Consider the following 16450-nt stretch of genomic DNA (forward strand, 5'->3'; position numbering starts at 1 on the left):
CAGGAATGGGTTAAGAATCCGATAAAAGGGAGTTCGGTATATTGGCCAAAGTTCGGATCCGACAAGGACTGGATGTGTCAGGCATTAAACGTCTGGCTCTACTAAAATCAAGGAGGTAATACCGAGAGCAGAGAATATGCAGCCTGTTGGCTCAGTGGATCGTTTGATCAAATGATTTTGAGCGAAAAGGGATGTAAGAACAAGAAGGATGAGGAACCTTTTGTCCCTGAAACACAAGGATGGGATGTGTTACATTCCCTTCCTCCACCTTATGTTCCACCTGTGCCAGCTCCTATCTTCCCCCTCTCACCTACACTTTACCCTTTTTCACCTTCCCCTCTTCCTCCACAGTTAGAGAAAGAAAAAGAAAGTAGGGGTGGAATGATGACCCGCTCACAGAGTACAAGATTACCGCCTCAATTGACACGAGAGGGAGGAGACTTTGGTTATGAGGGTCATTCAGAACATCATAGAGGAGGGGATAAGCCAGAAATTAACTGGATGAGACCGTTACGAGAGGTTCCCTTGGGAGGGAATATGGGGGGTATCGGGTTCGTAAATGTGCCTCTGACCAGTACGGAGGTGCGCAATTTTAAGAAGGAAATGACCTCTCTGATAGAAGACCCTCAGGGATGTGCAGAACAATTAGATCAATTTTTGGGACCTAATATATATACCTGGGATGAATTCATGTCTATCTTTAAGACTCTGTTTACTTTGGATGAGCGTGGAATGATTCGCCAGGCAGGGATTAGAGTCTTGGATAGGGAACACCAAGGGGGACCAGAGGCGATACCTGGAGAAGCTAAATTTCCCCTGGCGAACCCAAATTGGGATAAGACTACTAATGAAGGCCGCATGCAAATGGATGAGTACAGGGTTAATCTAATCAAAGGAATGAAGGAGTCTGTTCAAAAGGACAGAACTTTAAGAAGGCATTTGAGGTTCCCCAAGGTCCCAAGGAGACCCCCCTCTGCATTTCTGAATAGATTGCGTGCGGCCATACAGCAATATGGGGGGTTGGATATAGGATCCCCAGCAGGTGAACAGTTGGTATTGATGGGCTTTGTTACTAATTCAGCCCCAGATATCAGGAAGAAATTACAAAAGACAGAGAATTGGCATGAACAGGGAATAACACAGCTTTTACAGATCGCACAAAGGGCATACGTCCAGAGGTCTGAAGATCAACAGAAAGGAAAGGCTAAGATGTGGATGCAGGCAGTCAAGGAGGTTGTGGAGGGACAGCAGGGAAATGTTAGGAGCTGTGTGCCAGCTCCTGGACGTTGGGAGGAGCGCCAGGGGTGGGGAAGTAGAGACCAGAGCAGAGGCAGGGGTAGAGGAGAATTCCGGGGACGACGACCATCCCTGGGACCCCGTGGAGACCCTGGTAGAAATTGGGAAACAGGAGCATTAGTTTGCTATTATTGCAAAAAGGAGGGACACTTTAAGAGGGAATGCCCAATGCAAGCCAGGGAGACGTGATCTTATGCATTGATGGAGGCAGATTATGAATGGGGGGGTCACGGTTCTCAGTCAATACACACCGTGGGGCTGCACGGAGAACCATTGGTAAATTTAAGCATAGGACCCCACGGTGACGAGATGACTTTTTTAGTAGATTCTGGGGCAGCCCGGTCTAGTATTTTACAACGGCCCGAGGGTGTTAAAACAGAAGGGACAGTGATAATTTTGGGAGTGGGAGGAAGAGATTTTATGGTCCCTATACTAAAGAATGGGAGAAATGGGAGAAAAGATAATAACAGAGGATATTTTACTAGTTCCCCAAGCTGGAGTTTGCCTGCTGGGATGACATTTTCAAGACCAATTGGCTATCGGTACCAGACCACAGGGATCAGGTATCGGGGTTCAATTTTATGTACTAACAGAGGAGGATCGGGAACTAATAAATCCTGGAGTATGGGCAAAAAGAGGCAATAGAGGAGGGTTAGATGTTCCTCCCCTGCAAGTTACTTTAAAAACCCTGACCAAGTAATTAGACGAAAACAGTATCCAATTCCTATGGCTGGCCGAAAGGGGCTGCAACCAGTAATTGACCAATTGGTGAAAGATGGTATACTCGACCCTTGTATGTCACCTTTTAATACCCTAATTTTACCTGTCCAAAAACCAGATGGTACCTATCGATTAGTGCAGGATTTGAGGGAGTTAAACAAAATCATTCTCACCCGTTATCCGGTCGTACCTAACCCTTATACGATAATGGGTAAAATTGATCCCCATAGTAAGTGGTTTAGTGTAATTGACCTGAAAGATGCCTTCTGGACCTGTCCATTGGCAATAGACAATAGGGACATGTTTGCATTTGAATGGGAGAATCCTTTTACAGGACGGAAAAATCAATACCGGTGGACAGTCCTTCCCCAGGGTTTTACAGAATCCCCAAATTTGTTTGGCCAAGTTTTAGAACAGGTACTAGATGAGGCCCCTCGGAGAGAGAATTGTCAATTAATACAATATGTTGATGATTTATTAATCACGGGAAAAACGTATGATGTGGTTAAACAATACACTGTTAAATTTCTGAATTTTCTAGGGAATAAGGGTCTTAGAGTGAGCGAATCAAAGTTACAATTTGTTCAATCTGAAGTTAAATACTTAGGTCATCTGGTTAGTCAAGGAATTAGGAAGATAAGTCCAGAGAGAACACACGGTATTCTGCAGATCCCGCCTCCAAAGAGTGCTCGAGAACTTAGAAAATTCCTTGGTTTAGTGGGATACTGTAGAATTTGGATTGAGAATTATTCTAGCCTGGTCAAATTTCTTTATGATAAACTTGCGACTCTAGGGGGTGAAACTGTTGTCTGGACGGAGGAGGAGATTAAAGATTTTACCTTGGTGAAACAGCGTTTTATTAGTGCCCCAGTTTTGGCTTTACCCAACCTAAATAAGCCATTTGACCTATATACCAATGCGAAAGATGGTGTGGCCAAAGGAGTATTAACGCAAGAGAGGGCAGGCTTTAGACAACCAGTTGCCTTTCTGTCAAAAATTTTAGATCCCGTTTGTCGTGGTTGGCCAGAATGTGTGCAAGCAATTGCAGCCACTGCTATTTTAGTCAAAGAAGGATGAAAGATTATGTTTGGTGCCCCGACGTTAGTTCATACCCCTCACACAGTCCGCAGCATTCTCTTACAACGTGCCGGAAGGTGGCTTACTGATTCTAGAATGTTAAAGTGTGAAGCGATTCTCATGGATAGGGCTGATTTGACACTGATTATGAACAAAGAACAGAATTCAGCCGCCTTCTTGGTTTCTCCAGATTCTGATACTGTCCCCAATGATTTAGAGCATGTATGTTTAGAAGTGATCGATTTACAGACAAAAATTAGAGATGATTTAAGTGATGAACCTTTACGGGAGGGTGAAAGATGGTTTATTGATGGATCTTCCCGCTGCATTGACGGCATTCATTATAGCAGGTATAGTATAGTGGATGGGAATGAAGGAGTTGTGATTGAAGCCGGTCTTCTTCCCGGTCATTGGTCGGCACAATCCTGCGAATTTTATGCCCTCTGTAGAGCTCTCCAGGGTTTAGAGGGAAAGGTGGGCACAATCTATACCGACTCAAAGTATGCTTTTGGTGTAGTGCATACCTTTGGAAAGATTTGGAAAGAGCGGGGAATGATAACTGGGAAAGGACAAAAGTTGATCCATGAAAACTTAATTGTTCAATCCTTAGATGCTCTTATGTTACCTGAGGAGATAGCTGTAGTTCATGTACGGGGCCATCAAATTATTGACAGTCCTGAAGCACAGGCGAACAGACGGGCAGATGAAGCTGCCAAACAGGCTGCACTCACAGAAAAAATAGACATGCAGCTGTTACTCCCCACCCCACATGAGGTTAAAAAGACTCCCATCTTCACGGGAGGAGGAGGTTTATATGAAAGACCAGGGAATGCGTCAAACTGCCGATGGGTTGTGGTGGACGGCAGAGGGACGCCAAGTACTGAACAAAGCCTTGGCTCGTTAGATTATTGATCAGCTCCACCAGCAGACACATTGGGGAACACAGGCTACTGATTGACTTCACGGAATTACCTAAGATGGGGGTTTATAAATACCTCCTGGTGATGGTGGATCATTTTACTCGATGGGTTGAGGCTTTCCTGACCCCTAATGATCGTGCTAGCACCGTTATCCGGATATTACTAGCGTCTGTTATTCCACGCTATGGCATTATTCAAACCATGACTCAGATCGAGGTACACATTTTACCTCTCAGGTACTCCAGGGTGTGTGTAAAATTCTGGGAATAGATTGGCAGTTACATACCCCATGGCTCCCCCAGAGTTCAGGCCGTGTTGAACGGATGAATTAGACCCTGAAAAATCAACTCACTCAACTTCATGAGGAAACTGGCCTCTCCTGGATTAAATGCTTACCCTTAGCTTTAATTAGGACTCGCACAGCTCCTCGTAAAGACCTTGCTGTCTCACCATATGAAATGATGTTTGGTCTTCCTTACATGGGATTCCACACTGATACCCCTATCCCTGAGGCTAATGACCAGTACATATCTAAATATTTGCAGGGACATTCTACTTCTCTGTATGATTTACGACAGAAGGGTTTATTAGCTCAAAACCCACCCCTGGACTATCCTATTCATTCTGTTAAACCTGGTGATTGGGTATATGTAAAAGCGTGGCAAGACCATAAACTAAAACCGATATGGGACGGCCCTTATTGTGTACTTCTGATTACAGACACTGCAGTGCGAACAAAAGAAAAGGGGTGGACTCACATACAACGCATTAAACAAGCTAACCCACGAACTAAAGACGTTGATAATACATCCTCCACTTGGCGTGCAGTCTCGCATCCTTCTGGTCTGAAAGTTACTCTTCGCTGGGAAAAAGTGCTGTAATGTTATTTTTATTATTTGCTGTATTGTTTTCCTGCTGGTTCCCAATTTTTGGGAAACCACCCAATCGTACACAATATATTAAGTCCTCCTGGAATAGGGGCAGCAGAGGTGATAATTACTTTGAGGAATGGACAAGTTTACCTTTAGAATGCATACAGGGCACAGGTATAGAGTGTATTCATAGTGGGGTACCTTATTTAGTATGGTTTAATTTAGGATCCCAACATGGACCAGGGAAACAGACCTGCCCTAGGGGAGTGGATTGGGTTGGCGTCCTGGCCTCTACAGATATTAAAGAGATGAGTGCTAAAAATATGGTACAAAGAAGATGGTGGGAAAATGATAGGCAGAACATTAGTCAGGGCTCTACCTGGAGTAGGGATAAAGGGGGTATATATGCTAATGCTCGCAGACAAGCTGCTACTCACAGGTTAGGTAACAATAAACGCTCCCCCCCAACTTGGCATCTTGTAAATCATCTTTGGGTCACGAATAAATTTGGAAGGCTAAAGGCAATCACTATAAGGGGGATTTGAGTTGTAAACGGCTCAAGCTGCTCCAGAATACCACAGCTGTTTGGCATTTAAACTGTTTAACCAGACTCCAGGCAGTTTTGAAGATTATCACCAAACAGACAGCGATGGCCTTGGATTTATTGGCTGAAGAACAACGACAGCTTATCAAAACTGCCTGGCTCTCGATTACTTGTTAGCTGCTGAGGGCGGCGTTTGTGGAAGATCGATAGATGACAATGGTCACAATGGTCAGGTGGTTGAACTTTTTACTGGTGACTGGAGGTGGATACACACAGCCCTTATAGCAGTTGGACTCATTACTTTAGCCATCATGAAACTTCCCTGCCTAATGACTTGTGTGCAGTGTTTAATTCAACGGACCCTTTGTCAGATCACTACAACCCAAAGGATGTATGTTTCCCAAACTCCGTCTGATGATGCTGAGATTGCAGTTCGTTTACTGATTCGCTGGGAAAAACAAGTTTCCAGTTGAGAATTTACTAAGCGTAGCTAAAGAAAAAGTGGGGATTGTGAGAGATAATAGATTATAGGAAGTAAAGTTAGTATGAATGAAATAAAGAATAATAGACTAGACTAGAGGAAGTTAAGTAAGTGCTGAGTAGGGATAAATTCCGATAAGAGTGTGAGGAAGGGTTACACAAGTATAATAGAATAAGGGTCTTATAGTGATAGAAAGAATTAGCAAATTCTGCATATAGAATTAGTAACTCCTGGGGGTTGAGATGTTTGAATAAGAACAAAGGCAGATTCATGAATAAGGACAATGACATGATGGGACCCAGACAGGATACCCCCATGGTCTTTCAAGTTTACACGTAGGCAGACAGAATTACCAAATGCCAAACCAATCCAGGAGGCAGAATGTTAAAGGTGGGGGGGGGGGGGGGTATCTCTACACTGAAATGAACTGTATTAAAGTTAGATGAGCCCCAGTATGTGTGTGTATTCCCATGGTAAGGGGAAGCACCCAATTTTGCACTGTTGTACAATAAATGTTCTTTGTTCTCAATTTTTGTCTCGAGCGAAATCTGTGAAGGTACTTCTGTTTCTCACACCTCCAACCACCCACTTGCCTGTCCACCCACTCACCATTGCACCCTGGCTCTCCCAATCTCCGTCTGGCACTCCGGGGTCTCGCTGGCGCTCCTCCTCGCTGTTGCCTGGATCCGCGGCGGTCCTTCTGGAGAGGCCCTGGTCCCAAACAGCTGCACCCATGGTGGTGGCTCCGGACCTCGGACAGGAGCTGCATCAGCAGGTGTGTTAGATCGCCAGTCCCTGAGCCGGTGGGGGGAAGGGCAGCCAGCTCGCGCCCTGGGGTCTTCCCCCTTTCATCCCTGCTGCCCAGACCCTGAGCTGTCCCCAGGAAGCCCACAAGCAGGAGTGGGCAGAGGAGTGACAGGACCTGATGGTAGTCCATCCAAGGCCTGTTGGCAACCTGTGGGGAGAGGAGGCTGTTAGTGCGTCCATGATCCTCTGTACTGCTTCACTCCCACCTATCTCCTGATATAGGGTATCAACGGGGGTCCCCAAACTCTCCTCCTCCCAATTTGTATTCCCTTCACCCCAACAACATCCCGGTCAGTATAGGATATCAATGGGGGTCCCCAAACTTTCCTCCTCACAATCTGTATTCACTTCACCCTGACAACATCCTAATATAGGATATCAATGGGAGTTCCCAAACTCTCCTACTCACAATCTGTATTCCCTTCACCCCGACAACATCCTGATATAGGGTATCAATGGGGGTCCCAAACTCTTCTCCTCACAATCTGTATTCCCTTCACCCCGACAACCTCCCGATATAGGGTATCAACAGGGGGTCCCCAAACACTCCTCCTCACAATCTGTATTCCCTTCACCACAACCACTTCCAACAAGTTGGATTGGCAGTAAAGAAAGGGAATGCTATGTTGGCGTTAATTTCAAAAGGAAAAGTGTATAAGAGTAAAGAGGTGATGATGAGGCTCTGTGGGCACTGCTAAACTTGCCTCCTAAGACATATTTTCCAATCCAGGCAACGTCCTGGTAAATCTCTGCACCCTCTCCATCATGTCCACATCCTTCCTGTAATGAGGTGACCGGAACTGAATGCAATATTTCAATTCTGGATTCACCAGAGGTTTTGTAGAGCTGTAATATGATGTTTGAACTCAGTCCTCTGACTCATGAAGCCCAGCATCCCATCAGCCTGTGCGGCAAACTTGAGAGATGAGTGGATTTGGACCCCATGTTCCCTTTGCTCTTCCACACTGCTAGGAATCCTGCCACTAACCACGGACTCTGCCTTCACATTCGACGATCCAAAGTGCATCACTTCACACTTACCTGGATTGAATACCATCTGCCACTTCTCCACCCTATCCATATCCTGTTGTAACTTACGACAATCTCCAGCCTATCCACAGCACCTCTGACCTTCTTGTCAATCCTGAACTCACTGACCCTATCCCCCCCCCTCAACCCTCTTCTGCTCAACTCTCCAGAATTGGAAATACAAAAAGCTGGATTTCAGCAGACCCTGTATGTAAAGATACAAAACCAACATTTCACAGCTTTGGAAGGGGATGGAAAATCTGCGCCAACCAACTGGCCGGAGTGTTCACGGACATTTTCAACCTCTCACTGCTGCAGTCAGAGGTTCCCACCTGCTTCAAAAGGGCATCAGTCATCCCGGTGCCCGAGAAGAGCAGCGTGAGCTGCCTCAACATCAACCACCCAGCAGCACTAACTTCTACCTTGATTAAATGCTTCGAGAGGCTGGTCGAGGCCAGAATGAACACGTTCCTGAGCCAAGGTCTGGACCTGCTGCAATTCGCCTATCGATACAATCGCTCCACGACAGACGTAGTATCGCTGGCTCTCCACTCAGCACTGGATCACCTCGAAAACAGCAACTCATACACACAGCTGCTCTTCATCGACTACAGCTCGGCCTTCAACACCATTATTCCCTCAGTGCTGGTCAACAAGCTCCAAACTCTGGGCCTCTGTACCCACCTCTGCAACTGAATCCTTGACTTCCTCATCAGAGACCACAGTCAGTATGAATTGGAAACAACGTCTCCTCCTTACTGACAACCAACACAAATGCCCCCAAGGCTCTGTGCTTATCCCACTGCTCTACTCGTTAAACACCCAAGACTGTGTGGCTGGGCACAATTCCAATGCTGTGTACAAGTTTGCCGATGACACCCAGGTCGTCGGCAGAATCACAGACGGTGATGAGGATGGGTACAGGAGGGAGGCGGATCAGCTTGTTGAATGGGGTCACAACAGCAACCTTCCTCAATATCAGCAAAACCAAAGAAATGGTTGTGGACGTCAGGAAGGAGTCGGGGAACACGACTCAGTCCTCATTGAGAGCTCAGTAGTGGAGAGGGTCAAGAACATCAAATTTCTGGAGGTTACCATCTCCGAGGATCTGTCCTGGAGCCTCCATGTTGATATAATCACAAGGAAGGCTCGTCAGTGGCGAGACTTTGTGAATGGGTCTGAGGAGATTTGGTTGGTCACCAAAGTCTCTCATAAACCTCTATAGGTGGACCGCGGAGAACATTCTGGCTGTTTCTGTCACTGCCTGGTATGGAGACGCCAACTCTCAGGACAAGAATAAACTCCAGAGGGTTGTTCACTTGGCCTGCGACATCACGTGCACCAGACTTCACTCTATCGAGGACATCGACGTGAGGCGGGGTCTTCAAAAAGCGGCCTCTATCCTCACGGACCCCCCACCACTCCCCAGGCCAGGCTCTCTTCACTCTGCTACCATCGGGAAAAAGGGTCCAGGAGACTGAAAACGAGCATCAGTGGCACAAGGGCAGCCTCTTCCCTGCTGCCAGATCCCTGAATGATCCATGAACCACAGACACGGCCTGACTTTTCATGCATTGTTATTGTTTTATGTAGTAACGTTGTAAGATGGTTATAATATGTATGTTTGCTGTATGATACTGCTGCAGAACACCGAATTTCAGAACTTGGTTCATGACATAGATTCTGGTTCTGATTATCCTGTCCCAGTTGGAGCATATTAGGTGGCCGTGGGAAATGACGATACCTCTGTACATTGTACCTCTGCGAATGACAATAACCTCCCTTTATTTATTACATGAGGCCTCACAGTTAAGGGGAGTAGGGGAAGTTTAAAGTCATGTTGTGGACAGGGTAGAAGGTTGTTGCAGGTTACAGCAGGTTATAGAACATAAAGACCACAACACATCGGAGCAGAATTAAGCCATTCAGCCCATTGGGTCTGCCCCGCCATTCAATCATGAGCTGATCCATTTCCCCACTCAGCCCCACTGCCCAACCTTCTCCCCATAATCAATGATCCCCTAGCTAATCAAGGACCTATCAATCTCTGGTCTAAACACATCCAATGATCCAAATTTGAAGTGGTTAGTGTTGGAAAGCTCAAAAGAGAGAAATCTATAGCCCAGTACAGGACTTTTGGCCCACAATACTGTGATGACCAAATAACCCAGAAGGGAGGTTGTCAGAGGTTACAACAGGATACAGACAGGAGGGAAATAATGGGTTGGGTCAATGAGGAGATGGGTCGTTCAGAGGTGTATTTGACAGGGTAAGAGATTGTAGGAGGATGGAGAGGTCGGGATGAAGTGGAGGTCTTACTTTGCTTCAGTATTCACTAGAGAAAAGGACCTTGATCAGGGTGAGGTCAGAATAGAATAAGCTTGATTTCTGGACATGGTTGAGATTAGGAAAGAGGAACTGTTGGACTAGTGGAGGTCTGTAGGGATCCGTTCTGGGACCCGTTCTTAATGATTTTTAGCTCGTTCGTGGATTTATCAATTTAAAAACATTACAGGAAGGATGGGGAAGCTCTGGAGAGGGGGCAGAGGAGATTGCCTGGATTGGGAAATGTAATGAGGTAAGGTTAGCAGAGCTGGGGGATTTTCTCTTTGGAGTGAAGGATGAGACGTTATTTAACAGAGGTCTACAAGAGGCATAGACAGGGTGAACAGCCAGTGCCTGTTTCCCAGGGCAGGAATAGCAAATGCCAGGGAAGATCTAAACAAAGTGAAGGGAGGGAAGTTTAGGGGAGGTGTCAGGGATAAGTATATTTAACAGAGAGAGTAGAGGGTTCCTGGAATGCATTGCCAGGCATGATGATGAAGGCTGGTAATCTTCACCAGTCCCCTGAATGTGCAGGGAGTGGGTTGGCCAGGCATCAGGTTCAGGCATCAGGGATGGGTGTATAGATAAAGTAAATGTAGGTTGGCTTTTCCCATTGAGGGTCGATGAGATACAAACTAGAGGACATGGGGTAAGGGTGAAAGGGGAACATTAGGAGGAACTTTTTCTCACAGAGACTTGTGGGAGTGTGGAACAAGCTGCCAGCTGAGGTGGTGAATGAGGACTCAATTTTAAAATTTAAGAAAAAATTGGACAGGTACATGAATAGGTGGGGGATGGAGGGTAATGGACTGGGTGAAGGTCAGTGGCACAAGTCAGAATAATAGTTCAGCACAGACCAGAAAAGACCTGTTTTATGGGTCTAATTAAGAGATCTTGGGGTATGGGGACTGACATGGTGAATGGTGGGGAGTGTTGCAGAACAGAGAGATCTCGAGGTACAGGGACCGACACAGTGAATGATTGGGAGTGTTGCAGAACAGAGAGACCTCAGGGTATGCGGACCAACATGGTGAACAGTGGGGAGTGTTGTAGAACAGAGAGACCTCGGGGTATAGGACTGACATGGTGAACGGTGGGGAGTGTTGCAGAACAGAGAGACTTTGAGTTACAGGGACCAACACGGTGAACAGTGGGGAATGTGTTAGAACAGAGAGACGTCAGGGTATGGGACCGACATGGTGAACGGTGGAGAGTGTTGCAGAACAGAGAGACGTCGGGGTACGGGGACCGACACGGTAAACGGTGGGGAGTATTATAGAACAGAGAGACCTCAGGGTACAATGACTGACTCGAAGAGAAGGTGTATGAATGGATATGGACTGGGTTGGTTTTTGCCGTGCCACCATCACGTCAACCTCCTGCAGGAGCTCTTTCGTGAGCGACAAGGCTGGATGCATCGCAGAGCAGGCTGGTTGCTGCAGAGAAACGGATGAGAAGTCAATCCACAGGGCCATAAGGGTGGCAGAGAGGATCACTGGAGTCCCCCACACCCCCATCGACGTGATTACCAGGATCGTTGTCTGGAGGGGGGGGGGGGCAAGGTGGAATAATACATCGGCACAGACTAGAAGGGCTGAAGGGCCTGTTTCTATTCTATGGATTTACCTGTTGTTTGATTCGGACCTATGTTCAACAGAGATGTATGGGTTGAAGGGCCTTTACTTGTTGTGTGTTCGGAGAAGTTTCAGTCTTCAGTCTTCAGTTCAGTCTGAACTGAAATGCAATTTGCAATTTAAGTCGGTGAGATTTTGAACTTCATTTAATTATGGTAAAAAACAAGGGAGAAAGAAATCTTAAAACCAGCATTAAAGGCTTGTTACATGATCGTCTGTGATTGTACTGACCTTTGAAAATTACAGATTATTTTACGAGCCAATGTGTTAGATGTTGAGCACCGGGTTAAATTTCTGCTTTCACAGTCTGAGGCTTTTAAACCCAGGGTTAAACTAGAGTGGGGGAAGGTTAATCTTCGTTTAAATCAAAGGTTGAGGTCGATCTGTTTGATGGTCACTGCCGCTGTTACCACACATCACAAGCCATCTCAAGTCAGGTCAAGTTTATTGTCACCTGATTGCACAAGTACAACCCGAGCGTCCTTGGTATAGAACACTCAGACACACAAACCAGACCTAACACACACACAGACAAACAGTACACATGCAGGACAAATACTGAAATATACGCATAAATAAATAGATATTGTTTTTGTACCTACGGATGGTTAGTGCGAGCAGTTCCTTTGGTTGCTCAGCATCATTTTCACTGGCGGTGGGAATAAGCCGTTGATGAGAGTAGGACAGTTAATGTGGTCTATATAGATTTTAGCAAGGCATTTGACAAAGGTCCTCCACGAGAGATTCATCTAGAAAGTCATGAGTCACGGGTTTAGTGGAAAACTGGCTGCGTGGATAAAATATTGGCTGGCAGGTAGAAAGCAGAGAGTTGTCGTGGACGGAACATTTTCTGCCTGGAGGTGGATGACTAATGGAGGGGCCACAGGGATCTGTTCTGGGACCCTGGCTCTTTGGGATTTTTATAAAGGACCTGGATGAAGAGGCGGAAGGTTGGGTCAATAAGTTTCTGGATGATATGAAGGTTGGAGGAGGTGTGGATGGAGCTGAAGGTTGGAGGAGGTGTGAATGGAGCTGAAGGTTGGAGGAGGTGTGAATGGAGCTGAAGGTTGGAGGAGGTGGTGGATGGAGCTGAAGGTTGGAGGAAGTGTGGATGGAGCTGAAGGTTGTCAAAGGTGACGAAGATATCGACAGAATGCAGAGTTGGGCAGAGAAGTGCAGATGGCATTCAGTCCAGGTAAGTGTGAGGTGATGTATTTTGGAAGGACAAACCAGGAGGCTGAGTCCAGGGTTAAGAGTGTGGATGAACAGAGGGACCTTGGGGTCCAAATCCATACATCCCCAAAGGTTACCGCATGGATTGATAGGAGAGTTAAGAAGGCCTATGGGATGCTGGGCTTCATTAATGGGGGGGGGGGGATTTAAGTTCGGGAGTAGAGAGGTCATGTTGCAACTCTACCAATCTCTGGTGAGACCACACTTAGAGTATTGTGTTCAGTTCTGGTCACCTCATTACAGGAAGGATGGGGAAGCTATGGAGAGGGTGCAGAGGAGATTCACCAGGACAGTGTCTGGATTGGGAAACGTCTAATGAGGCAAAGTTAGCAGAGCTTGGACTTTTCTCTTTGGAGCGAAGAAGGATGAGAGGAGACTTGAAGAGGTCTGAGAGGTAGAGATAAGGTAGATCTTATCTGTACCTGTTACCCAGGGCGGGATCAGCAAACACCAGAGGACATCTGTACAAAGTGAAGGGAGGGGAGTTTAGGGGAGACACCAGGGTAGGTTTTTTTACACAGAGATTGGAGGGGGACCTGGAATGTCTGGCCAGGGGTGGTGGTGGAGGCTGGAACATTGGGACCATTTCAGAGACTGTTAGACAGACACATGGATGGAGGAATAGGAGAGAGAGTCCCTTCGAGGATTCACCTCCAGCCTCACAGACCCCTGTTCGATCCCTCAGCCACCCAAGCTCTAGATCCAAACCTCCGACATGATCAGGAAGCCTTCAGTGCCCGAGGCCCTTTCACCGACCGCGTCGGCCACAGCCTGTGTAGATCCTTCAGCTGTTGAGCCCTTTGCTGGTCCACCGCCGTGGTCATCCCCCCGTGCGATTTCCATCTTGGTTTTTGCCGTGCCACCATCACGTCAACCTCCTGCAGGAGCTCTTTCGTGAGCGACAAGGCTGGATGCATCGCAGAGCAGGCTGGTTGCTGCTGAGAAACAGATGAGAGGTCAATCCACAGGGCCATAAGGGTGGCAGAGAGGATCATTGGAGTCGCGACGTGATTACCAGGATCGTTGTCTGGAGAGGGGGTGTAAAATCATTGAGGACCCCTTCCACATAGCAACTTTCAGCTGCCCCCATCAGGGAAAGAGATACAGAGGTGTCAGAACCAGCACCACCAGGTGGTAGGGAGAAGTTAGTATTTTTAGTAAGTAATATATGGTTCGGCACAATATTGAGGGCCAAAGGGCCTGTACTATGCTGTAGTGTTTTATGTTCTATGTTCAGCCTGGTGGTGCTGGTTCTGACACTTCTATCTCTTTCCCTGATGGGGGCAGCTGAAAGTTACTGTGTGGAAGGGGTCCTCAATGATTTTGCCCCCCCTCTCCAGACAACGATCCTGGTAATCACGTCGATGGGGGTGTGGGAGACTCCAATGATCCTCTCTGCCACCCTTATGGCCCTATGGATTGACCTCTCATCCGTTTCTCTGCAGCAACCAGCCTGCTCTGCGATGCATCCAGCCTCGTCGCTAACGAAAGAGCTCCTGCAGGAGGTTGACATAATTATGGCATGGCGTAAACCAAGATGGAAATCGCACGAGGGGGATGACCACGGCGGTGGACCAGCAAAGGGCTACACAGGTTGCGGCCGACTTGCGGTCAGTGAAAGGGCCTCGGGTGCTGAAGGCTTCCTGATCGTGTTGGAGGTTCGGACCTGGAGCTCGAGTGGCTGAGGGATCGAACAGGGGTCTGTGAGGCTGGAGGTGAATCCTCGAAGGGACTCTCTTTCTTCTATTATTAGGGGCACTGCTTATATTGTCTCATTTGCCTTAAGGCAGGCAGATATTAAAGTAAAACACCTGGTCTGTGGAATTCAAGCTGATGGCAGCCTCAAGCATCCGGCAAAAAAAAAACTCGAGGAAAATAAACTTTTAAAAATGGAAATCAAAATAAGAACAAAATAATAGGTTTAAAAAAACACATGTTTAAAACTTCAAAAGTAAATGTTCCCTGGCACAAACCAACCAGCCGGAGTGTTCACGGACATTTTCAATCTCTCCCTGCTTCAGTCAGAGGTTCCCACCTGCTTCAAAAGGGCATTAGTCATCCCGGTGCCCGAGAAGAGCAGCGTGAGCTGCCTCAACATCAACCACCCAGCAGCACTAACTTTTACCGTGATTAAATGCTTCGAGAGGCTGGTCGAGGCCAGAATGAACACGTTCCTGAGCCAAGGTCTGGATCTGCTGCAATTCGCCTATCAACACAATCGCTCCACAGCAGACGCAGTATCGCTGGCTCTCCACTCAGCTCTGGATCACCTCGAAAACAGCAACTCATACACACAGCTGCTCTTCATTGACTACAGCTCGGCCTTCAACACCATTATTCCCTCAGTGCTGGTCAACAAGCTCCAAACTCTGGGCCTCTGTACCCACCTCTGCAACTGAATTCTTGACTTCCTCATCAGAGACCACAGTCAGTATGAATTGGAAACAACGTCTCCTCCTTACTGACGACCAACACAAATGCCCCCAAAGGCTCTGTGCTTACCCCACTGCTCTACTCGTTAAACACCCACGACTGTGTGGCCGGGCACAATTCCAGTGCTGCCTACAAGTTTGCCGATGACACCCAGGTCGTTGGCAGAATCACAGATGGCAACGAGGAAGGGAACAGGAGGGAGGTGCATCAGCTCGTTGAATGGGGTCACAACAACAACCTTACTCAATATCAGCAAAACCAAGGAGATGATTGTGGGCATCAGGAAGGAGTTGGGGAACACGATCCAGTCCTCATTGAGGGTCAGGAATGTCAAATTCCTGGGGGTCAACATCTCTGGGGATCTGTCCTGGAGCCTCCACGTTGAGGCAATCACAAAGGTGGCTAATCAGCAGTGAGACTTTGTGAAGGGTTCTTTTTTTTTTATTTTTATTTTTCACACTATAAACCACATTGATCAAGATACATACATTTTCCTTTTCAAATATATACAGTGTCGTTTTCACCCCCCCCCCCCTTCCGATCCCACCCTCCCTACCGCCCCTCTCATTCATTTAAAGTTCAGAATCTAAGATACATTAAACCCGTCAAACAATGTTGTCACTCAATAAAAATAAACAAGAAATTCCACTGAGTCAATTCTTTTCATTCCCTTCTCCTTCTGTCATTTTAGGTGGTAGATGTCCCCGGTAGGTTTCTTCTATTGTGTTTCATGTATGGCTCCCATATTTGTTCAAATATTGTAATATTATTTCTTAAATTATATGTCATTTTTTCTAATGGAATACATTTATTCATTTCTATATACCATTGTTGTATTCTCAAGTTATCTTCTAATTTCCAGGCTGACATAATACATTTTTTTGCTACAGCTAGAGCTATATTAACAAATCTTTTTTTGTGCACCATCCAAATCAAGTCCAAATTCTTTGTTTTTTATGTTACTTAGGAGGAAGATCTCTGGGTTTTTTGGTATATTGCTTTTTGTGATTTTATTTAATATCTGGTTTAGATCTTCCCAAAATTTTTTCACTTGTCCAGATTGCATGAATTGTTGTTCC

General features: G+C 46.6%; 1 protein-coding gene across 1 annotated transcript in view; it reads right to left on the bottom strand.

Moving 5' to 3' along the window:
• The window catches only part of LOC138750699 (uncharacterized), a 34933-nt gene that overhangs the window by 5720 nt on the left and 12763 nt on the right, over positions 1-16450 (bottom strand). Inside the window, exons 2-3 of the mRNA XM_069912762.1 lie at positions 11698-11805; positions 6520-6865 (exon numbers count right to left, since the gene is read on the bottom strand). Of these exons, the coding sequence (XP_069768863.1) occupies positions 6520-6847 (328 nt within the window). The 5' untranslated portion in view covers positions 6848-6865; positions 11698-11805. The remainder of the gene's footprint in view (positions 1-6519; positions 6866-11697; positions 11806-16450) is intronic.

This window comes from Narcine bancroftii, unplaced genomic scaffold (genome assembly GCF_036971445.1).
Source record: "Narcine bancroftii isolate sNarBan1 unplaced genomic scaffold, sNarBan1.hap1 Scaffold_232, whole genome shotgun sequence".
NCBI classification, from domain to species: Eukaryota; Metazoa; Chordata; class Chondrichthyes; order Torpediniformes; family Narcinidae; genus Narcine; species Narcine bancroftii.